This window comes from Arachis ipaensis, chromosome B06 (genome assembly GCF_000816755.2).
Source record: "Arachis ipaensis cultivar K30076 chromosome B06, Araip1.1, whole genome shotgun sequence".
Taxonomy (NCBI): Eukaryota; Viridiplantae; Streptophyta; class Magnoliopsida; order Fabales; family Fabaceae; genus Arachis; species Arachis ipaensis.
The window spans coordinates 118,803,823-118,828,951 of NC_029790.2; the positions used below are offsets into that span (position 1 = coordinate 118,803,823).

Below are 25,129 nucleotides of genomic sequence, written 5' to 3' on the forward strand. Positions count from 1 at the left end.
CGGTCGTGGCTCTGCGCCAAGGATTCCTGAACCTGTCACTGAAAAGAAAATCTATAGGGGGTGAGAACATCGTCCTCGCAAGTTCTCAGTAGGAAAAGTGAATGCAGTGAGAGTAAAGAAATAAAATGCAAATAATTACTTATAACTTTAAAATAATTACCTTTAGAATTCTTTAAAACTTACTTTAAAGACTTTAGTTAGTTTTCTTCAAATTATATTACTTTAAGCAAATTCCAATCACGTAATTCGGTTTTGAGTTACAGTGATCAGTTCTCGGTTATCTTAATCTTTGACATATACAAGAACCAACAAGCACAAGCAGACACACAATACAAGCACACAAATAATTTACACATAAATCAAATACAAGGAATTCACAAATAATATAGCACAGCACACAGGAACACTCAAGCAATTCACACAAATACATATGATGATGCCTTTCCTATGAAGGCCATGAGCTCATGCGTCGGTTGTCTACCTGCAACCCGACGTTACCCAGGACGAACCCCGAATATGGTTTCTCACTAAGTTAGTCAGGCACTGGTATCATCATGGGCGAACCCATGTCAGTTAGGATACCTCAGAATCACGGGTTTATCCATGTTAGTTAGGCCAAAGCATAAGTATCATCATGGGCAAACCCATGTCAGTTAAGATACCTCGACATCACGGGTTTATCCGTGTCAGTTAGGCCGGAAATAATAATAACAATTCGCTATAGCTTAGAAAAGTGCATCTCAGTCAGAAACAGGCTATCAGTTAGGCGGGCATTTCTGCATTAGTAATTGGCATAAGGCCTAATCAAACAACTAATTCTCAATTATCTTTTTCCAATCATTGTTTCTCATTTCTTTTCTTTTTGTCATATCTCCGCATCACCAAATAATCAATCATACCTCCACATTACCACATAATAATCATTCACACCTCCGCATAACCAGAAAGGTACACTTTTAGCCATTCATCAATCATAACATCAAAACGTTTAGTTTATAAGAATGAGTAAAGTATCGTTTTTGTCCCCAACGTTTGGGGTAAATCCTATTTGTGTCCCTAACGTTTAAATCATCCTATTTGTATCCCTAACGTTTGTAAAAGTGATTCAATGTTATCCTACTATATCATGAGTGCTTAAGTTTGAGTTTTAAAAATCTCTTCTTAAAGTTAGAATACAAATTTCTGGGATAGAATCGATGATCTACTCCGAAAAATAGCTCATCAAATGTTAAAACTAATTCCTACAACATTTACATAATTCACTTTTCTAGGGACATAATTGAATCTAAACACAAATAGTGGGTATAATATTAAAATCGAACACATCCAAGTGAGACCTAATTAAGAATGAATACATCCAAGTGAGAATAATTGAAAAATATAATCTGATTTATTAGTATAATTGATAGTAGGATAACATTGAATCACTTTTATAAACGTTAAGGATACAAATAGGACGATTTAAACGTTAGGGACACAAATAGGACTTACCCCAAACGTTGGGGACAAAAACGATACTTTACTCTATAAGAATTCATACTTCTTTAACATTTAATCAAGATAACATTCCTTTTCTCAATAAACCGAACTCAAAACATAAATTAAAACAAAATCTTTTCTTAATAGATTGAACTTAAGAGATTATACTTTTCTTAATAAATCGAACTGAAAACAAGACTTTTTTCATAATGAATCAAAATCAAATAATATGATTCTTAAATTCAATTTTCTTCTAAATAATGCTTTAAACAAAGTCTCGAAATTTTATAAAAATTTCTGCAGTATTTCTTCTAAAATTCGAGCTTTGCCACCTTTCAAGGTCCCAACCAAACCATTTCTCAACTATTTCCGAATATCAAATCCATTTTCAATAATCAAACCGTTTTCTTTGAAGCTAAGCCACTTTCTATTTCAATTAAAATTAGCCTCCTTTCAAGTCTTTTGATATTGAACCCAAAGAAAATTCACTCGTTCATTTCAACTTTACAAGACCCTCCGACCATATTCGTTTAAAAATTTAATATTAACCAAAACCACCTTTTTGTATATTTTTACATGAACTCGGACAGAATCTCCCCTTAAAATTAGACTTTACCACCCTTACGGGCTCCTTCACTTTCATAAATTCTCAATTTATCTTTATCTAAACCAGCACTCAATCCAGAATTAACCAAATCAATTAATAAATCAGTCAAGAAAATAATTTCGTCCATCCCATACAATTCAGACCAATGTACTATTTTCAATTCATACATCATTTAACCAAAGCATAAACATAACGTATTCATAGCCATAATTCCAGCAATTCTCATCACAACCAGCTAAAAATAAGAATTTTTAGCATTCTCAAACAATCAGGAAATCAAACACATATTCATCAAATTCAATCATTTTTACGGTCACAAATCCATCTCACACTCATTATTTAATCAATTCAGACAATCATGAATTATTTGCAATTATTCAATCGGGTCTGCTACACATACAAGCTTACAAGCTTACAAGTTGGCCCAGCCCAAATACAACTCACGCGCATGAAGAGGGATTACATGGAGCATCACATTCACGCGCTCAACACTCAAACGGTTACGTATCCTACGAGTAATGGCAGACTCTTCCACTTCTTCCACTTCTCAAAGCAATTCGAAAACAAGGCAACGCTTCTATTTTCGAGCGAAAATCGAAGTTCAAAATATACAAGTCGTCGCTAACCTTCAAAACCTCCATCAAAACACCATCAAACTCTCCATCAAGAATCTGAAGAGAAAACAAAGCAACAATACTCAAGGTAAGTTCATTACGAACTAGGTTTTACTTTTCTTCTACGTCGTTGTTCTAGGTTTTACTGTTATTCTTGCTTCTTTGTTACACTGTTCTTCTACGTTGTTGTTCTAAGTTCTCCTGTTATTCTTGTTGTTCTAGATCTTCTGGTAACTGATTTTTGGGGGTATATTCCGTAGATTGGGGGGTGTATACTGCTTGACATTGTAATGTTGCTTGATATTGAAGCATGTTTGAGTGATATCTGACTGATATATATATGGATGTATCTGAATCATATCTATGGGTGTATCTCACTGTTATTAATGGGTGTATCTTACTGTTATTAATGGGTGTATCTGACTCATATATATGGGTGTATCTTACTGTTATTTTTGGGTGTATTTTTCGTTTCAGAGAAAATGGCAGCAAGAAACCAAACAAAAGACCTTAAGTGTGCCACACATCTCCTAAGTGATAAATTCAGAAACATGAGTGAGGAGAAGAAGGCGATTGTGAAGGATCTCGGATTCGGTGGGTTGATGCACATCCCACCACTAAGGGTGGATCACCAACTGTTAAGGGAGCTGGCAAACAACTTCAAACTTGGGGAGAACATACTGAAAATAGGATATGGTTCTTTCAAAATAACACCAAAAACAATAGGTGATGCGCTTGGCATCAATGCAACAGGTAACTAGGTTAAAATTATAGGTGTATATTAAGTTGATGCTTGGGTGTATTTAAGTTGATGCTTGGGTGTATTTGAACCGACTTGGATACTTTGTTGTTTTCCTTTTTGTAGGAGATTTATTTCCTGAGAAAGTTGAGTATAAGAAGCTTTCTAATGATGACAAAATAATTTTTAGAAGATTCCAGGGTAAGACCCTCAAAAGTCTTACCGATGAGATGATGGAAATCGGCGTTGGCAACGAAGAGGAACGCCTGATGTTCAAGAGGATATTCATCCTCTATATACAGATGGCGTTCCTTTTGCCAACGACGATAAACAAAATATCGCCTGTGCACTTGGCCCCAATTTTTAAGATGGACGGCATATCGGAGAGAAACTGGGGGGGGGGCATGTTTTGTCCTTCATGGTCAAGGGCATCACAAACTACAAGGAGAAAAAGAAGAAGGCAATTGATGGCTGCCTCTTCGCCCTGATGATAATTTACTTTCATCTTTCAAAAAACAAAGGCAAGAAGAGGGTTGAAAGACCACCAAAGCCCTGGATTGCCAACTGGACTAAGGAGCAGTTGGTGGAAAGAATGACTGCAGAAAGAGAGGAAATTTTGGTAAGTAAACATAATATGTTGGTTGTATTTTATTTACCTGAATGCTGCTAGCTAAAATATCTAATGTTTCAGGGGATTGTGAAGATGGCAGAGACAAGAGAAAAAATGAAAAAAAAAGAAAAAAAAGAAAAAAACCAGAAATAAAAAAAAAACAAAAAAAAGGAAGGCGAGTTCAACATCGTCTTTGGAGACAGAAACAACTACTGATAGTGACACTTCTACCTCTGAGTCTGAGACTCAAGAAGACTCAGAGGATTCAGGAAGAAAACACCCCAGCAAAAAGGGGAAAAAGTAAGTACCATACTTGGGTGTAATTTCTTTTTCGAGTTGGGTGTATTTTGTTGATCACGTTGGGTGTATGTAGTTTATTAAGCTGGGTGTGTTTCGTTCGCTGCGTTGGGTGTATATTGTATATTCAGTTGGGTGAATCTTGTGCATTCATTTGGTTGTATTTTTAGTATGTTCTAAATAATGATTGTTTACCTTCCAGAATGGACTCAGAAGAAGAAAGAAGAGTCAAGAGAGGTCCGATTCTGATTCAGAATTTGAATCTGAATCAAGTGATGAGTAATGTCCTGAAATTATTACTCCTTTCTTTTGGCTTCATTATAAAGATTTCGTGTATTAACTGAAGTGTCTCTTATTAACTTATAGAAGCGAAGAATCATCACCGGTGGAGAAGGAAAAGAAAAAGAAAAAGACAAAAACAACACCAAAAAAGTAAGCACTTCTTTGGATAATATTCTGTGATAAAATTAATTTTTTATTTCTGATTGGTACTCTTTTTTTTCCACCCAGAACACAACCAAAAAAGAAAAAAGTTGTTGTGGAGGATTCACCTCCTGAAGAAGATCAATACTTTGATGGGTACAGTACCTCGTAAGCTATATTACCGTCTATCATCGTAATTATTTTTGTTAACATCTTCTTTTATGAATGTAGTGAGAGATATGAAATATCAAGTGACGAACTAGATGAATGGCTAAGGGAAAACGTTGATAAATCTGCTGCAGAGGGGTATGTCTTGCTGGGGTGTCTATTTCAGATTTTGGTGTGTTTTGTTTGCTAATAATTGTTTCTTGTTTCGCAGGGAGAACCAAGCTGACCTGCAATCGACAGAAGGTCGCTATGTGTCCTCTGAAACGTAAGAAGCTTTATTTAATAAAATCTTGTTATCATGATTTGGGTGTATTTTGTAGAACTATTTGGGTGTATTGTGTTGATCAAGTTGGGTGTATGTTATTTATTAAGTTGGGATATTTCGTTTGTTGTGTTGGGTGTATATTGTCCATTCGGTTGGTTGTATCTTCTGCATTCATTTGAGTGTATTTTATACCTGTATCTTATTTTGTCTCAATAACATGAAATCTGTTTTAGAATACCGGCTGTGAACTTGGGAAGTGATGATCCTTCCTCTCAAGGACGCACAGAACAGAGTAGTGTAAACCAGCCGTCAGAGAGCATGTAATTTCTCTTTCAAATAACTGTTACTTTTGTTCTTCTACTACCTTCTACTTCTAATTTTGTATATATTTTTTTTAGAAAAAAAAGCCCTTTATTATTTTATTCAAGAAAAAAAAAGCAGGAAAAAAAAGTAAAAACTGCAAGTATGTAAGTTCTCAAAAAACAAAGCCTGTCTTCTTTTTGAATTGTTCGGGTGTATTTTTTGACTTTCTTTGGGTGTATTTTAGGTTGAGTCCGGCTGATTCGAATATGATGGTTGTGAGGGAACAGACACCGTCGGAAGCGCTTGCAATGTGAGTTTTCCAATAATATTTCAACCTTATAACCTTATTATTTTCAAAGGCGTTGTTAACCTTTCATTTTTCTTCTTGTTTAGAGTCCCAATTCAGGTTTTTGTGCCGGCATCCTAAACAACCACTGAGACAGATTTTGAACCAATCCCTATGCTACAGATTGAAGGGACTACAGAAACGTAAGAAATAGTATTGGATGTATATTTGGTTAGAGTTTAGGTGTATATTTGCTAACAGTTTGGGTGTATATTGTTCCTGATTAGTTTTTTTTACGCCATGATTAATTTTTTGTAACTGTGCAGCACTCCTGAAACCCCCAAACAACTTCAAGAGACCACACCCACGCTTCCCCCAGCTCCAACTAAAATGTAAGTTCATCAGACTAAAATCAATCTTTGCTTATCATCCGTATATTCTTATTCTTATACATGATGACGCAGTCATCCAGCCGCAGAAGACGCTGCTGCCCTGTTGATGATGGCACAGACAGCATCCTATGTTCCTAAAACAGATCCAGGGGTGCCATCATTCAGCCTTGGATTGACTGATTCAAGCCAGGAGGGAGCGTCAACGCAGGAGACAGAAAGGGAAAAATCTCTAGAAGCTGCAAATTTGATAGAATAATTAGACGATTTGGTCCAAAAAATAGCAAGCAGTGCGGCGAAGGGAAAAATAAAAGTCCACAAATTCAAAGGGAGATTGGGGGGGAAAGTTCTGCAAAGTTTGAAACTCCTGGGGGAATAAATCAGATTACGGATGATATGAAACAAAAGTGCTACATCTGGGCGACGCGACTGAAGGAAGACACAGATGGCAATACTAACGAGTATGAGCACATGTGCACTCTAATTGCCCAAGATAAATACATTTTGATTAGAATGCACCTTGCATCCCTCCAGGCAAAAAGTGATATAGAATCTGGGGTAATATTAGAATAACATTAATGTTTTTACACCAAAGTCAACTGCAATGTTTATTAATGTAAAATTGATTTCGGCATATATTTCTAGATTGTATCTGCCATCTGCCACATCCTCAACCAGAAAAATGAAAAGTGGTTTCAAGAACAAATATACTGTCTCCCCCCTGATATTGTGGTAAGTGTTACTTCTACAAACTTTGGGTGTATTTTTTTATTGATTTGGGTGTATTTTTTACGTTCAATTGGTGTAAGTTGTGTAGTCATTTGGGTGTATTTAAAGTATTCACTTGGGTGTATTTTCAGTATTTTATTTCTTGTTTCGCAATTCTTGCAGAACATGGCACTTTCGGATCACCCAAACGGGGAATTCATATCACCGAAAACGAATAAGGAATTCAGGGTGGAAGACTACCCGAGTTTTATTCCCTTCATAGATGCAAAAAATTAACTTCGCATCCATATGTAAGTTTCATTTGCTAAATTTGTTAGTACGCTTCTTTACTTATATGCCAAATAAAATAACACACTGTTGAAATGTGGCAATCCTTCAGATTTTTGCACCTGTTTGCTATTCGGGCCATTGGTGGTTATGGCTGATAGATACAACGAAGCGGAGATGTCTTATACTTGACCCGCTACACAAAAAAGCTCCCGGCGAAGAGAGAAAGAAGGTTAATAAATTCACTGTAAGTTGCCTCTGTCTTCTTTACTTTAATATTTAGGTCTATTTCGTTAGTTCTGTTGGGTGTATGTTGTCCATTCAGTTGGGTGTATCTTGTGCATTCATTCGGGTGTATTACTGATTTGTTTTGGTATTTAAGGGATATGTATTTTCAAGATTGATAACATATGCCGGCGGGGAACCTCTGAAGAAAGGCGAGAAGGAGAAGAAAATTAAATCATCATATGTTAAAATATCAGGCCAAAATTAAGGTATAAATTTGTGACTCTGAACATTAAACTTTCGTAAATGAGATTTGTAATTTATTTTCTTCGTTTTCAGCTATGACTGCGCTATCTATGTTATGAAGTGGATGGAGTTAATTGAGCCGGAAAACATTAAAAAGGGGAAGTATGAATGGGATAATTGGCCACAGGTAACTGTCTTTAGAACTATATAACTCTGTATTACTTTACTGAATTAATATTGCTGTTTAAACAGAATATACTTTTTAATTGTAGGAGGAGGTGGACCACTATAGAGTGGAGTATGCTTCGCGGATACTATTCAGTGAGATGAATAAAGAGAGAGATCGGGCAATTAGAGAGAGTAATGTTATAAGGCTGTCGAAGCCATCCTCTGTATTATTGAGTCCGTTTTGTCAGATAAATTATGCTGATATAGAAACTGCGTAAATATTTGTAAATTGAACAAATGCTGTAAATATTTGCCATTTATCAACAACTTCTATTCCATGTATATTTTTTTCCATAGTTAAACTATCTGTGCTATTAAACTATCTGTGCTGTATTCAAAAGCTGTATTACAGGTGGTAAAATATGAAGGAAAAAATCAAGGCATATATAAACGCAAATTATAAACTGTTACACCCAACGCAGGCCTAATAATACACCCAAGATTGCATAAAATATACACCCAAACTGTCTGTGCTGTATTCAAAATGTATGAATTACAAGTACTAAAATATGAAGAAAAACATCAAATCAAATATACACCCATAACCTGCGAATTTTTATAGATTTTGTTCTATATGTATCTATATATGTATCTATATGTAAATTGTCAATGAACAAAAATACACCCAAAAGAACAGTGCTTTTACACCCATATTCTTTAAAACTATACACCCAAAGAGTTATCCCCTGCTGCTGGTATCCTGAACTGATAATTCATAACGTGTCCTTGATATTGGCTAGAATTTGAATGCACCGCTGATGCAGCATCAAACAGGTTTATCTGAATATAACACTCACATATTAACTAAATAATTAACGAGAAAAATAAACTCAATCGCCACAAATTTAAAGAACATTACTTTTACCTCGCTTAAAACTTTCGTCTTCTTCTTCTTTGTGGCATTTGCGATCTGTTTGTCCAACTTTGAACCTAGCCTATTTTTTGGACGTCCTCTTGTTCGAATCCTTGGCGGGCTTTGAAGCTCGTTAATGGATTCCAAGTTGGCGTCTTCGTGGGATAAAGAAGATGTCCCCTTCCTTTTGGCTTTTAATGATTCCATCTCGGCCATGATGTTATCGTACGCACGGTGCAAAATTGCAGTCAGCTCCTCCGATTCGGATGCAAATTCTCAAATATTTTGCGAACAAAAAACCAATTGGTCGAACCTCTTGCTTCTTGGCTCCATCAGTGGCTCGTCGTGGCTGCTCTTGATGTGTGTGTGTTGCCTCTTTACCTTCTTGCTCCATCGTTCCAGTATATATCTAGGTGACACTTGGCTTACTTGTTCGAAGCTTAACACGCTTAGTGCGTGACGGCACAGTATCCCTCTCGACTTGAATAATAAGCATTGGCATTTTACCTCGGCTGCAACTGAGTCGTAAGTAACAACGAACTTGTTGAATATTGAGCTGGTATCTTGTTCTCCGACTTCGTATACTGAATAGCCTAGAGCGGAATTCTTTAATCTGGTGATGCAATTCGCCTTTCCTCTGAATTGCGCTTGGACTTCCCTAAACTTTGCATGAGTGTACGCATCTTGAAACTGAGCTTCAATGGAGGATTTGGTTGCACATGGTATGGCCGTATGAAAATCTGCAGCATCTGATTCTCTCTCTGCTTGCTCCCTGCTTCCGAGGTAATTATTGTATTATTTGACGAACTGAATAAGCGAGCTGTTCCGGGTGATATACTTGTTAAAAAATGAATGCATGCTCTCGCTCCTTTGTGTGCTTCTCATCCCTGCCCAGAAGTGGTAATCCAGATAGATAGGAACCCATATGTGACGGTCTTCGTACAGATCTGCATAATACACCCAAACACAGACTATAAATACACCCGAGGGAACATGCAATTTACACCTCTGCTGCAGATTTTAAAAAGACATTACCTGAAAGCCACTTGTTGTCCGCAAGACCAAAATTCAGCAGAAAATCATTCCAATTCCTATCGAATGAGTCTTTGCTATGAGAGTTCCAAACAACTTGGCTCATTTCTTGTTCAATATCGGCATGTCCCTTGTACCCGTTTAATTTGCTTGGAATCTTCTTCATGATGTGCCAAATACACCAACGGTGAACTGTTGTTGGCATACAGGCCTCTAAAGCCCTTTTCATTGATTCGCACTGATCGGTTAGAAACCCTTTCGGAGCGTTTCCTCCTATGCAACGAAGCCAGCATTGAAATAACCATTTGAATGATTTAATTTCTTCGTTTTTCATCAAAGAGCATTCGAGAAGTGTTGACTGACCGTGGTGATTCACCCCGACAAAAGAACCACAGACCAAATTATACCTGAAACAAATTACCATGGTCCAGAATGCAAAATCATTAGGTACACCCTAACAAATGCTTCGTATACACCCAATGAAACAGCCAATATACACCTCTACTGCGGATTCGTAAAAATAAATTAATTTAGCATCATAAACATGGGTTGTTTGTTACCTGTTTGTATTGTAGGTGGTGTCGAATGAAATGACGTCTCCGAAATACTCAAAGGCAGCTCTGCTTCTTGCATCGGCCCAAAAAGCCAGCTTAATCGATTGATCCTCCTCGAGTTCGAGCTCAAAAAAGAAATTCGGATTCTTCTCTTTCATTCTTAAGAAATATTTCCCGAATTCCTTTGCATCTTCTTGTTTGGAAACATTCCACACTTCTCTGGTAATGTAATTCCTCACGTCCTTTTCGATAAAATTTAACTCGCGGTGACCCCCGGCAGCCGCAACAAATGATTGGTAGGTTTTGCTTGGTCTGATACCGGCTCCTCGTTATTCTCTATCGTATGATGAATGGACATGCTTAGTTCCCTGTGCTGTTTGAGCATCTCTGCTTTACTTGGACAGCAGGGGTGTGAATGATCTAGCACAACCTTTGAAATGATCCAAGCACCGACATCCTTCAATGTGTGTATATAAATTCTTGCAGGACAGTTTAAACCGGCTGTCGGATTGGTCTTTTCGGTCGGAGATATTTTAGATTTCCATTTTCCCTCTTTGCTACATGTAATCAGTTGATTCTTAATCTCGTTTCCCTTCCTATTTGTGGACCGAACTCTTGTAGAGAAACCTGCAGCCTTGGCGTAGTTTCTGTAAAATTTTCCAGCATCTTCAAGGGTGGTAAAGGTCATTCCAACCTTCGGAACAAGCTCGTCATCAACAACCGAGAGAGGCTGCACAATACACCATGTCAGAACTGTGAATACACCCATAGATATGATTCAAATACACCTAATCATGTCTAATATGATACACCCGAACCGCAACAACTCAACTACAGAATGACCTTTAAAGCCATAAACTGTAAATACACAGGCTGCAGAATACACCATGTCAACAACTAAAAACACACCCAATCATGTCTGATGTAATACACCTGAAAAACAACAACTCAATTAAAATAACAAAAAACCAGTAAAGTGTAAATACACCCACACTTCTAGCAAAAATACACCCAAAAAAGACCTGATCTACACCCGAGCGTCTGCTACAAATTCCAGATAATAATCACAACTAATACATTGAATCGACAGATTCATGTTAACGTGTTAGTTTCACAGTCAATGTTCAGCAATTTTTCAACTACACAATGCTATACAAATTACTGAAAGAAAATTCATACTAATCCTATGTAAATCAAACCTCAGGAACTTCATTAGATTCAAATTCATAATCCACTTCGCCTGGATTCAGCTGACAATCTGAGGTTGAATGATCCATTATCTTCAAAACGAGTTCAAACTTTGATTTCAGAAAACAATAAATCAAAATAGAAAACGAAGCTCGAGTTGCACAGAGAGAGGAAAGTAACGTAAACGAAGAACATACCAGTGATAAAAGGAGAGGAAAAGAACGATGGAGAAGAAGGAGGGAAGACGCGCGAGAAGAAGAACAACCAAATCTCAAAATAACGAAAACGAAGAAGGAAACAAATCTTTTAAATTTGGTAGTTAGATATACGCGGGATCTTATATAGCGCGTATATACAACGTATGTGGAGCAGCGCGTATTTTTGTTTTATTGCTTAATGAACTTGTAAAGCATACAAGCCCTAATGGCTTGTATGCAGAGCTTTTCCGTTATTCAATAGACCTTATAGGCATTCTTAAATCAAAATCTTTAATTTAAAAAAAAAAAAAAACGAAACCCCAACCACAGTTATTCAATCCACAAAGTCAAGCGTGACTCCAACTTCGTCCTAGCTCACAGCAACAACAACAGACTCGAACTGAACTAGCAATAGTAGCAGCATTAGCCACATCGACAACTCCCCGCAACAACAATACCATCAAACAGTTTGCAGTGGCAATAGCAGTGACTCAATCTATTTCTTGAAAAGAAGCACGTGACTCTAAATTATTTGGATAAATTTGAATATTAAAATTATTTAGATGTGAAGAATAATTCTAAAAATAAATTTCTTACCTATTAAAATTAACATATTTGTAAAAAGTAAAAGTTATTGCAATAGGCACCAATAACCAAAAAAAAAAATAATAATAATAAAGGACCGTACCAACAATTTTTGGTTAATACTTGACCAATATTTAGAACACCCAAAACTTTTAAGCGCATGAAATTTTCCTTCTTCATTTCCTTCTTCTTTATTCATGCCCCTCGCTACATCACTGGAAAGTAGTTTTTGGTGATGCAACCAAAATCAAAATCAAAGTAAAAAAGTTTTAGATACAAATGTCTCAACCATATTTAGATGGAGCATAATCAAATTCATCTTTGCCAATTATATATGCCTTAAGCATGTGATGTGGTGTTCACCCACAAATTCATGTAGGTTCTGAAGATGCCACTGAATTAAACAAAGGGCTCTTTGTTATCATAACCATAGATAAAATGCTTAAAATTTTATACAATTATTTAATTAAATTTAAGGTAAAGTATATTTTTTATTTTTAAAATTTGTTAAAAATTTTAAAAATATTCTTAAATTTTATTTTATTTTAATTTTGTTCTAAAATTTTTTAATTTGCATCAAATATATTCTGGTGGCTAATTTTTCAAAAAATTAGTATCACTTTAATAATAATTTTACAAAAATAACCTTCAACACAAGTAAATTAGATACAGTTATTATATAATATTAGTAGATTAGTGTAACAACCTAATTTTTACACTAATGCAAGATTTTTCAAAAATAATATTTTGAAGCGATTAATTTTATTCTGATGAATCAACTTCGAACCCCGAAATAAAATGATTATGTTATTTATTTATTTTACTGGCTCTAATTATAATAGAGTCTAAATAATAATATTATTGTTATTATTAAGTCCGATATTTGTCGATATAAGTAATTATCGCTATTTCTTGATGAGTTTAGAGTTGCTAACGCTTCATCAAATATCTTTTATCCTTAAGTTCCTAATATCATTTATATTAGTAACTCATATATATTTACCCTTATATATATTATTACTTGTATTTTAATATATCCAATTTTCATAATTATCTGTTTAAGATATTTATAACTTGAATCGCTGACTCAACAAGAAAGAGAGAACCCCCCATGACCGTGAAGTTTTTGGCTTCTGTAACACCCTACCACACTTAATCTTATGCTTAAGTCATAAAATTGAGGTAGTGAGGTATTACGACCTCTAAAAGTAAAATTATATATATAATATAGTTGAAAGAAAATTTTATCGAGGAGCCTTTGAAGAATAGTTAAAACAAAACATTAAACCAAAAAGCGCAACACTCAGGTAAATGTTAACGTAATCGAAGCAAGGTAAGAGTAAAACAAAACATGGGTATATACAATGGAGTTCCAAGATATAGATAACAAAGCTTCTGACTCGGCTCACTAAGTTAAAAACCGGATATAGCATATCAACCTATATATATATGAGAAACCCAAAATACCCAAAATACTGTTTACAAAACCTGTTTCTCCAAGTCAACCTCTAGGAGGGACAAAACATAATATATACATAGTGGAGAGAAAAGAATATCCATATATATATAACATAACCAAAACATAAACCCAAAACACAAGAATCCTTCGCTGACAGATGCTCCCAGAATGCCTCAGCGAGGTGCCGCTTGACCTACATTTGAAAAACAATAATATTGTATGGGACGAGAACTGGGAGTTCTCAGCATGGTAACAATGCCCATATCTCTAACATATAATGTCCCGAGAAAGTCAAAGGCGATCCTAGAATTTCGACACTCAGATTATAAAACTTAAAGATAATAAATTGTAAACCATAAATATGGTAGGTCATCCAAGGTTCTAAATCTTAAATAAACTCTAACTGAAACCCTCCATCGTCTACTTTCCTCCAAAACCTCCAACTCCGGTGGAACCACACAGACAAGCAAAAAGACAATGGCAAACACAAGTAGAATACAATTACAGCAGGTAGCAAATTTAGCAAGTAGGCATAATAATCACATAGGCAAGCCCAATTAATGCAAAATCAAACAAGACACGCAAATGCATATGATGCATGCCTGTCCTATGGATGATGATATCATCTGTCGGTTATATAGCCAACCCAATATGTCCTGGTAGCTAACCATAGACAGAAACACCCATTGCGGAGAAAGTGGGTTTGAGCTACAACCCACTTACTACTACCCACTTAACCCAGAGCGAGTGGAAGAGCCACTACTACTGCTACTACCTAGGCGGGTGTTTAAAAGCTCAACTTGGAGTAAGTGGAATAATCCACTACTGCTGCTACTACCCAGGCGTCACAATCACTGACCTGGAGTAAGTGGGACGAACCGCAATCCTTGCTACTGTCCAAGTATCTCAAACATACATTCATCCAGTCTAAATCAATCATCATTATTATCAAATCTCAAACATTGACTCGGAGCAAGCGAGACGAACCACCATCCTTGTTACTGCCCAGGTATCTCAAACATGCATTCATTCAATCTTAATCAACTATCATTATTCTCACATTCAACATTTTCAGCACCCTTCAATAACAAATCTCTGCTTTACCTCTTTATTCACCAACAAGATATATTCTCTAACAGTCTCAACCATACTCCATTACCCAAAATCTATCTACCAGAATTTAAATGAGAGTTATAAAGGTTTTAAAAGATAGAGGAATAGTTTAAAAACACAAAAATTCATATTTTAGAAAAACAGGGGATGTACGCATGTGATGCGTGAGCATCTTATCTATCTTTTCCTTGTGAATTTGCACTTGAATTTCTAAGTTTAATCAAAATTTAAATATCTTTTAGCCACTATGGATGCTACTTTGAGTTGTGCATAATTCTATTTATTTCAGGTAGCATTTAGATGGATTTGACGGAGTTTTGTAGTAGAAAAGGGAGAAAGCGAATGATGCTGTCAATCCTGACCTCTTTGCACTCAAACAGTAATAACTTGAGCTACAAAGGTTCAATTGACGTGATTCCAGTAGCATTGGAAAGCTAACTTCCAGGGCTTTTTAACGATATATAATAGTGCATACTTCTTCTCCAGCAACCTCTGTCTCCTCCACGTTGAACTTGGCCCCTGCCAAGTTCAGCGTGGAACTTAAAAGCTCCCAAGAATGCGTACTAACCATTCCACGCTGAACTTGAGAATTTCCAAGTTCAGCGTGGATCCAAAGCTCCAAAGGAAGAACTGCACCTCATCCACGCTGAACTTAAGGATTTCCAAGTTCAGCGTGGACATGAACAAATCCAATGATCCCTCGTACAAGGCTGTACAGAAAGTTTAATGAATTTTGATTTAATTTAGTTTTATTTATAATTAGGAAAAGATATTATTTTAGTTTTAGAAAATATATTTTACATTAATTAGGATTATATATAAAAGGAAAAAGAATCAGTCCTTGGGGCTCTTCTCTCCTCTCCTCTACCTCATTCCGCAATTTAGAGTTTTTTAGAATCCTTATTTTCTCTCTGAACTATGAGCAACTAAACCTCCATTGTTAAGGTTAGGAGCTCTGTCTATTGTATGGATTGATAATATTATTTTTCTATTTTAATTCATGTACTGATTTATATTTCAAGAATTGTTTTCATTTTTTATCTTATGAATTTGGGTGGAACGAAAGTATGACCCTCTTTCTAATTGAGTTCTTGTATAACTTGGAAAAGCTCTTTACTTGAACAATAGCTTGAAAACATATTCTCCTAAATTTCTAATTATCTGGACTTAACGGGATACGTGACATATAATCCTCTTAGATTTGGGTAATTAGGATTTCTGTGGCACATAAACTAGAATTGAACTTTATCCTCTAATTGGAATTGAGTGACCAAGAAATTGGCGGTTGATGAAAGTTAGAGTAGACTAAGAAGGTCTAAGGAATTAAGGCTTAGTCATATATAGTTTGCCATGAATTGAATCTTGCATAATTAAAATAGTTAGTAAGAAAAGTCAATCCGGAAAATAGATATCTCTAAAGCCTTAACTGTTTCTCCATACATATTTCACAACCTGTTTACTGCTTGCTTTATTAATTTTCTGAATTTACTGTTTCATGCTTCTGAGTTCTCAAACACCATTTTCTGTTAGTCTAACTAAGTAAATCACTTAACCGTTGTTGCTTAGTCCATCAATCCTCGTGGGATTGACCCTCACTCACCTGAGGTATTACTTAGTATGACCCAGTGCACTTGTCGATTAGTTTGTGGGTTATAAGTTCCGCACCAAGTTTTTGGCGCCGTTGCCAGGGATTGATTGTGATTGACAACTACTCATTGTTTAATTTCTTAGAATAAATAATTTTTCTTTTAATTAGTTTTATTTTATTATTATTAATTTTTATTTTTCGTTTTTATTTATTTTCCTTCCTGTAAATTTTTTTTTCGTGAAGTTCGTTCGTCCCCCCTCCTGTTCGTTTATCCCTTTTTTGCTTTTAAATTTTTTTCCTTTCGTCCGTTTTAATTTTTTTTATTTCATTTTTATTTTATTTTCATTTTCTTTTATTTTCGTTTTTGTTTCCTTCCATTATTTTTTTTATACTTTATTAATTTTGTTTTATTTTTGTCTTTAATTTTCAAAAACTATTAGTTCTATTTTATTTTTGTCTTTAATTTTTTTTTAAAAAAATTTAAATAAATAAATAAATAGCACTAGTATTTTTCTTAATTTCTGAAATTAAGTTTGGTGTCCTCTATTTATTTTTATTTTAATTGTTCCTGTTTATTTTTCTGGTTACTTTCGAATTTTTCTGTCTTAATTCTACTTATAATTTTCGAAATTTATTTATTTATTTTATTTAGTACTTTTATTTTATTATTTTACACAGGTTACCTCATAGGACTTCTCTACACTCTGCGTAGAGAGTTCCATCTTTTCTTGTCTTCTATTTGTGTATGCGCAGGAACAGAGACAAAGAACATCTCCTAGACTTTGATCCTGAACCTGAAAGAATTTTCAGGCGGCGTTTACAGCAAGCAAGACTTTACAAGGCTACAGAATCCACTATGGATAATAATGCTGCTGTTAATGCCAATGTGGCAAATCCGAATGGGAATGAAGAACAAAGGAGAGTGCTTGGCTCTTACTCTGCTCCTACTGCAGATCTTTATGGAAAAAGTATTGTGGTGCCTCCTATAGCTACAAGCAACTTCGAGTTGAAGCCACAATTGGTCACCCTGGTGCAACAAAACTACCAGTATCATGGACTTCCTCATGAGGATCTAAATCAATTTATATCTGATTTTCTACAGATATGTGATACTGTGAAGACAAATGGAGTAAACCCAGAGGTGTACAGACTCATGCTTTTTCCGTTTGCTCTGAGGGATAAAGCAAAGCTATGGCTAGATTCCCAACCAAAGGAGAGTCTGAATACTTGAGAAAAGGTTGTTACTGAGTTTCTCACTAAATTTTTCCCACCAAAGAAGCTGACTAAGCTTAGGTTGAAGGTTCATACCTTCAGGCAGAAGGAGGGTGAAACTCTTTATGAAGCTTGGGAGAGATACAAGCTACTGACTAGGCAATGCCCTCCAAACATGTTCTCCAAATGGACCCAACTGGACATCTTTTATGAAGGCTTGGGTGAGATGTCCAAGATGAGCTTAGATACCTCTGCAGGTGGTTCACTACACAAGAAGAAGACACCAGAGGAGACTATTGAACTGATTGAATTAGTTGCTAGCAACCAATATTTATACTCATCTAACAGGAATCCTGTGAACTCTGAGATCTCTCAGAAGAGAGGCGTGTTGGAAGCGGAAGTTGTTAATGCTCTTCTTGCTCAGAACAAGCTTATGTCTCAGCAAATAAATCTACTTACTCAGCAGATGGGTGGCCTGCAAGTCTCAGCTATCAACACCCAAAATCCACCTCAAGAGGCCTCCTATGACATGGCAGGTAATTTTGTGCAAAATAATAATTATGATTATACTCAATCCCCTTCTGAACAGGTCAATTACATGTAGGGGTGTGCAAAAAAACTGGTTTCACTGAACTGAATTGAAACTGAACTGAAACCATAGTTTGTATGAAAAACCAGTTTATAAAAAACCAGTTTTTATGGTTCAGTTTAGTTTTAAACCAAATTAAAACTGGTTTTATTTAAACTCCAAAATTAATTTTACATACTCTTTTTTTCTCTTTCTCCCTTCACACACACACACTCTCTCTCTCTCTCTCTCGCTCTCTCTCCTTTTCCCCCTCTCCCTCTCCCTTCTTTCCCCTCTCTTTCCTCTCCCTCCTCTCTCTCTCCCTCTCCTTTTTCTTCCCCTCTCTCTTCTTCTCCTCTTTCTCCCCCTCCTCTCTCCTTTCTCTCTCTCTCTTTTCCCTTTCTTCCTTCTCTCCCTTCTCTCTCTCTCTCTCTCTCGCTCTCTCTCCTTTTCCCCCTCTCCCTCTCCCTTCTTTCCCCTCTCTTTCCTCTCCCTCCTCTCTCTCTCCCTCTCCTTTTTCTTCCCCTCTCTCTTCTTCTCCTCTTTCTCCCCCTCCTCTCTCCTTTCTCTCTCTCTCTTTTCCCTTTCTTCCTTCTCTCCCTTCTCTCTCTCTCTCTCTCTCGCTCTCTCTCCTTTTCCCCCTCTCCCTCTCCCTTCTTTCCCCTCTCTTTCCTCTCCCTCCTCTCTCTCTCCCTCTCCCTCCCCTTCCTTCTTCTCTCTCTTCCTCTCTCTCTCCCCCTTTTTCTCTCTCTCCTCTCCCTCCTCTCTCGCTCTCCTCCTCCCCTCTTTCTTCCTCTCTCTCTCTCTCCCTCCCTTCCCCCTTCTCTCTCTCTTCCTCTTTTTTCTCTTTCCCCTTTTGTTTCTCTCCTCTCCGTCCTCTCTCCCCCTCCCCTTTCTCTTCCTCTTTTCTCTCTCTCTCTCATTTTTTCTCTTTTTTCTTTCTCTCTCCTATTCCTCTCTCTCTCCTTCCCTTCTTTCTCTATCCTTTTCTCTCGCTCTCCTTCCCTTCTTTCTCTTTTCTTTTCTCTCTCTTTCTTCTCCTTTCTCTCTCTCTCTCTCTCTCTCTCTCCTTATTCTCTTTCTCTCCTTTCTTTCTCTCTTTTCTCTTTCTCTCTCAGCATTTTCTCACTCTATATCTCCCTTCTCTTTCTCCCCCTCTTTTCTCCCCCTCTTTTCTCCAAAATAAGAGAGAGATAGAAGAGAAAAAAAGAGAGGAGGAGGAAAGATAGGAAAAGAGGAGTGAGAGAAGGAGGAGGAGGAGAGAGAGAAAGAGAGAGAGGGAGAGAAATTGAGAGACAGAGAGGAGAGAGGGAGAAAGAGAAAGAGAGAGAAAGGGGAGAGAGACACAGAGAGAGAGGGATAGGGGAGAGAGAGAGAGAAATGAGTGAAAGGGATAGAGAGGGAGAAAAGGGAGAGAGAAAGAAAGGGGAGGGGAAGAAAGAGGGGCAGAGGGAGAGAGAGAGAGAAAGGAGGGGGAGAGATGGAGATAAAGAGAGAGAGGGGGAGAGAGAGAAAAGGAAAAGGCAGAGAGAGAGAGGAAGACAAAGAGAGAGAGGGGGAGAAAGAAGGGGAGCGAGAGAGAAGAGGAAGAGAGAGGAGAGAGAGAGAGGGAGCAAAGAAGAGAAAGAGAGGAAGAGGGGAATGAGAGAAAGGGAGAGAGAGAGAGAGAGGAGGGAGAGAGGACGGGGAGAGAGAGGGAGAGAGGACGGAGATAGAGAAAGAGAGAGGACGGAGAGAGAGAGAAAGGGGAGAAGAAAGGAAAGAGAGAGAGGAAGAGGGATATGGGAGAGAGAGAATGAGAGAAAGGGATAGAGAGGGAAAAAAGGGAGGGAAAAAGAGAGAGGGAGAGAGAAGAGGGAGAGAGGGAGAGAGAGAGGGAGAGAGAGAGAGGAAGACAAAGAGATGGAAGGGGAGAAAGAGGGAAAGGGGGAGAGTGAGGGAAAAGGAAAATAGAGAGGAGGGAGAGAGATAAAGGAGGGGGAGAGAGGGAGAGAAGAAGAGAGAGAAAAAAAGAGAAAGGAGAGAGAGGGAGAGAAGGAGATAGAGAGAGAGAGAGAGAGAAAGAGAGAGAGAGAGGGGGGAGGGAAGAAGAGAGAGAGCGGAAGAGGGAAAGGAGAGAGAGAGAGAGAGAGAGAGAGAGAGGGGGAGGGAGGGAGAGAGAGGAGAGAGAGAGAGTGTGGGAGAGAGAGGGGAGTGTGAAAACTAGTTTTAGCCTATAAACCAGTTTAAACTGATTTTTTTAATTAAAACCAATTTTATTTTTATGAACTAGTTTAAACTGGTGCACTGTATTATAAACTGGTTTAGAACCAGTTTCATATGTGACAAATCAGTTTGGTTCAGTTTCTAAACCATTTAAAATGGTTTAGTGCAGTTTCAGTTCAGTTCATAGAAAAACTGAACCATGCACACCCCTAATTACATGGGGAGTGCTCCTAGAAATCCCAATAATGATCCCTATTCTCAAACTTACAATCAAGGGTGGAGAAATCACCCAAATTTTGGGTGGAGAGACCAACCTCAGAGACCTTAGAACTTCAACAATAATTCTCAGGGCGGCTTCCAACAGAACAATTACAATAACCGCCAATTTCAGTCTCAGCAGCAACAATCACCTCAGCAGGCAAACTCTAAATCCCAAGAAGATGCTAATTGGGAGATGATGAAAAGTTTTGTGCAGGAAACCAGAGCATCAATCAAGAATTTGGAAATTTAGATGGGTCAAATAGCCACAAGAGTTAATGAAATTGATCAGAGGACCACTAATAGCCTTCCTGGTAACACAATTCCAAATCCAAGAGAGGAATGCAAGGCTATCACCTTGATAGATGGACAAGTGGCGAGTATGGAAGCACAATTTAGTGAGAAGCCCGTTGAAAAAGAAGCTCCAGAGGAGTAGAAGGAAGAAGTAGAGCATGTCCCTCCAAAGCGTGCAGACAACCCATTTTCAGACTCTCTTGACACTTATCCTACATTGCCAAAGGCTCCTGAGTACAAGCCTAAAATGCCATATCCTCAGAGACTTCAAAAGGAGACCAAGGACAAGCAGTTTTCAAAGTTCTTGGAAGTCTTCAGAAAGTTGCAAATCAATATTCCTTTTGCTGAGGTTTTGGAGCAAATGCCTATTTATGTCAAGTTCATGAAGGAGTTGTTGTCAAAGAAGAAGCCTTTAAAGGGAGATGAGACAGTGGTCTTGACTAAAGAATGCAGTACCATCATTCAGAATCACTTACCAAAGAAGATGCCAGATCCAGGGAGCTTTCAAATTCCATGCACCATTGGGAGCACAACCTTTGAGAAAGCGTTATGTGATCTGGGAGCAAGCATCAATTTAATGTCCTTGTCTGTGATGAAGAAGCTGCGAATTCAAGAGGCACAACCCACGAAGATAGCATTACAGATGGCGGACAAATCTATGAAGCCTGCATACGGATTAGTGGAGAATATCTTAGTCAAAGTGGGTAAGTTCTTCCTCCCAGTAGATTTTGTGGTTCTTGATACAAGGGAGGATGAGAACGCCTCTATAATTCTAGGAAGACCATTCCTAGCCACTTGAAGAGCTCTGATTGATGTAGAAGTGGGTGAATTAGTGCTTAGAGTGCATAATGAGCAACTTGTCTTTCATGTCTTCAAGGATATACATTCAATAGGTGAAGAAGAGAGGTGCATGCAGACTGAGCTTATTGATCCAAACCTTCAACAATCCCCTGATGACGGACAGCAGAATCTGCAACTCAACCCTCCTTTGGTGACAATCAATAAAATTCCTCCTGACATCAAACCTAAGTTTGGTGTTGGGAATGCATTATCCACCAAGGAGGAGGTTCCCAAAAAGAAGAAAATACCCAGGAGATGGAGAAACAAAAAGATCCCCACTGAAGGTTTCTCCCCAGGAATGAAGGTGGTGTTGACTAGCAATCCAGTGCGAACTTATACAGTAAACAGAATCCTCTCTCTAGAGCATATTGAGCTACTTTATGGAGACACAGGAAAGAAGTTCAAAGTAAGGGTTAAAGAACTGAGCCCCTATGATCCTCCTCCTTAGAGGAGCTGACCGTCAAGCAAGTGACGGTAAATAAGCGCTTGTCGGGAGGCAACCCGATAATTTCGTATCCTTAGTTATTTTTCGTAGTAGTGATTTTCTTATTTATTTGATTTTTATTGAGTTTTTACTGTTTTTCTTTGTTTTACTTTTGTTTTGATCATGCATAATTTTTACAATAGAAACCGGACACTTAGAAAAATTTGGAACACTCTGGAAAATGTTGGGTCTGCCAGTTCCACGCTGAATTTGGAATTTTTCAAGTTCAACGTGGCATATGCGTGCAAATTGGAAGGGAGCCTCTGCCAAGTCCACGCTGAACTTGAAAAATTCTAAGTTCAGCGTGGCATACGACATAAAGTGGGTAAAAATGCTTGAAGACCCACGTTAAACTTGGAAATTCCAAATTCAGCGTGGAGAACGACGTAACAAGGAACAAAATCAAGCAAAAATTCTCGCCGACCTTAATCCTTTGCAAGTTCAGCGTGGAGAGAAACGCATGCATTCGGAGGCTGCGGCGCTGAACTTATCTCTCATCGAGTTCAGCGTGGAATCAGATTACATTACCAAATCCCCTGATCCTCTTCCTTTTTCAGCTACCCCTATATGGAAGAAATATTGGTGTTTTTTTGGGAAATGGGATTATTTGGTGTAATTACAGATGGGTGGATTTTGTAGGTAAAAAGGTCAACACGTGGGGGCGTGGTGCAACACGTGGGGCGTGTTGGACACGTGGCAACATCCTGGCCAACACGTGGGGGCGTGTTGAACACGTGGCAACATCTTGGCCAACACGTGGGGGCGTGGTGCAACACGTGGCAGCATATTGGCCAACACGTGGGGGCGTGTTGAATGAGTTCCACAATACTGTAATACACTTCAAATATCAATATTCAACCAAAACACCTCTCGTGTTTAGGTATAATTTTTGTAATTTATTGAATTTTTGTTTCTTTTATCTTTATTTATAAATTTCATTTTTTTATATTTTTAAAATTTTTTTATTTTAATTGCTTATTATTAGACGCACACTTTTTTTTATTTTAGCTTTTGATTAACAAAAAAAGTGTGATTTTTATGTTATTTTTAAATAATCTTACTATAATTTTGTTTTGTAATATTCTATTTTGTCATGTGTACTTCAATTCATATATGTATGTATGTATGTATGTATGTATGTATGTATGTTGTCTTCTTTCTGTGATTCACAATTAATATATACATTGTTATTTTACTTTTACTTCTCATATATAGATTTATTATAATTCATCACAGGTTCTTTTTGAATTTAAGTAATCTTTTAGGTTATATTTTACCATTGATACTTTTATTTTGTTTAGTGTATTTTTTTAGTCTGTGTTTAATATAATAATCTGTAAATATCTATTCTATTATGTAAAAATTAAATTTCTGCACTTAATGATAAAACTATCGTAACATGTTTCTGATGATGTTTTTCGATTTATTTCTTTTAATTCATTAAATTTATTTTATTATAATAAATTAATTATATCAACTAATTGATTTGGTTAATTTTTTAAATATCATACAATTTATTATAATTTCTATCAATCAATTAATTGTAATTCAAATTGAATGATTATTTTGTTACGAAATTATTATTTCCTAATCTATTTATGGGCAATACATATATTAATTATAATCGTAAATTAAGTTATTTTACATTAAATGACTTATATAATGGTCATCTCATTTATTATCATAAATGCTGAATTAAATAAGTCATTATTATTTTTTATTTAGAATTAAATGAGAATAAAACCAGAGATACTATTTTATTTGGTCTTTCGGGTTTAATCGGTGTGACACTCAAATATAAATAGTGACTTTCGGATTTTGGTCTCCAACACATCAAAGCCATCTCCGTAACTCTTTTTTTCATAAAAGGAATTTCGATTCAACTCTATCAGGGATACAGAAGGTTTTCAAAGAACAAAGGAATGGTCTGAATTTGCACGAATTCTAAATGTTCGAACTTACGAAGGGAGGCGAATCATCTTCTAGAAAGAGCACAACCTGAAGAATGAAACGGCCACTAGCATAACTGAGGTGGTTGAGTTCCTTTCATTCTATATTCCTTCCCGTTCTTACTATGTTATGTTCCAATTTTCTGTTGTTTTGTTTTAGTTATTGCATGATCATTTGTTATTTCAATTCCTAGGTTCTAGTTTAATTTACTGTTTATTTTGATATTTGATTTTTATTCTGAAAAGGTGTCTCATGTATTGCTCACCGAGTTTGAAATCAAAAGAAAAAAAAAAGAAGGAATGTATTGCATGAGAAATTGAGTTAATATTTAAGAGTAGTCTTATTTACTTAAATGTGGTAGTATTATTTGTGATTATGAATGAATGACATGAACAGTGCATATTTGAATTTGAATCAAAGGATGTTGATGTATAAGGAACAAGAATTTAGAGAATTATTATGACTTCTCTGAAATAAACAAAAATTTAATCCTTGAAGCAAAAGAGACAGCAAGATAAGCATAAGAGCAAGGTCCAAGACTCTGAGCATCAATGACTAGGGAGGTCAGACATGATTAAAAGCTCAAAGAGTTGTTTCCCTAGTCATATGCTTGTGGTGTTCTTGTGTCAAGTAATTCTTGAGACAAAACATTTAGAGTCGAGATCAAATGCAATTAACGGAGTATGCCAAAGGCTTTGAGCACCACTGTTTGGGAGTAATTGAAAAGAAAAAAAAATCAAATAAAGTGGAGAAAAATCAGAACTTAAAGAGAGTTCCCCAGTTAAGTGCTTGTGGTGTTTTTGTGTCAAGTGAAGCTTAAGACAAAATATTTAAAGTCAAGGCTTGGCTCAAGGTGCAAAGCACCAAAGAAAAG

At 36.8% G+C, this 25,129-nt stretch overlaps 1 protein-coding gene and 1 long non-coding RNA gene across 2 annotated transcripts in view; one reads left to right on the plus strand and one right to left on the minus strand.

The window, feature by feature from the left end:
* Window positions 1-11,207, minus strand: part of LOC107604991 (probable protein S-acyltransferase 7) — a 20,277-nt gene extending 9,070 nt beyond the window's left edge. The window contains exon 1 of the mRNA XM_016306722.2: window positions 11,168-11,207. Coding sequence (XP_016162208.2) covers window positions 11,168-11,203 — 36 coding nt within the window. The 5' untranslated portion in view covers window positions 11,204-11,207. The remainder of the gene's footprint in view (window positions 1-11,167) is intronic.
* LOC107604992 lies at window positions 4,722-5,484 on the plus strand. The gene is made up of 5 exons (XR_001612442.2): window positions 4,722-4,778; window positions 4,857-4,925; window positions 5,001-5,075; window positions 5,149-5,202; window positions 5,436-5,484. It is a non-coding gene; the product is annotated as an uncharacterized LOC107604992 (long non-coding RNA).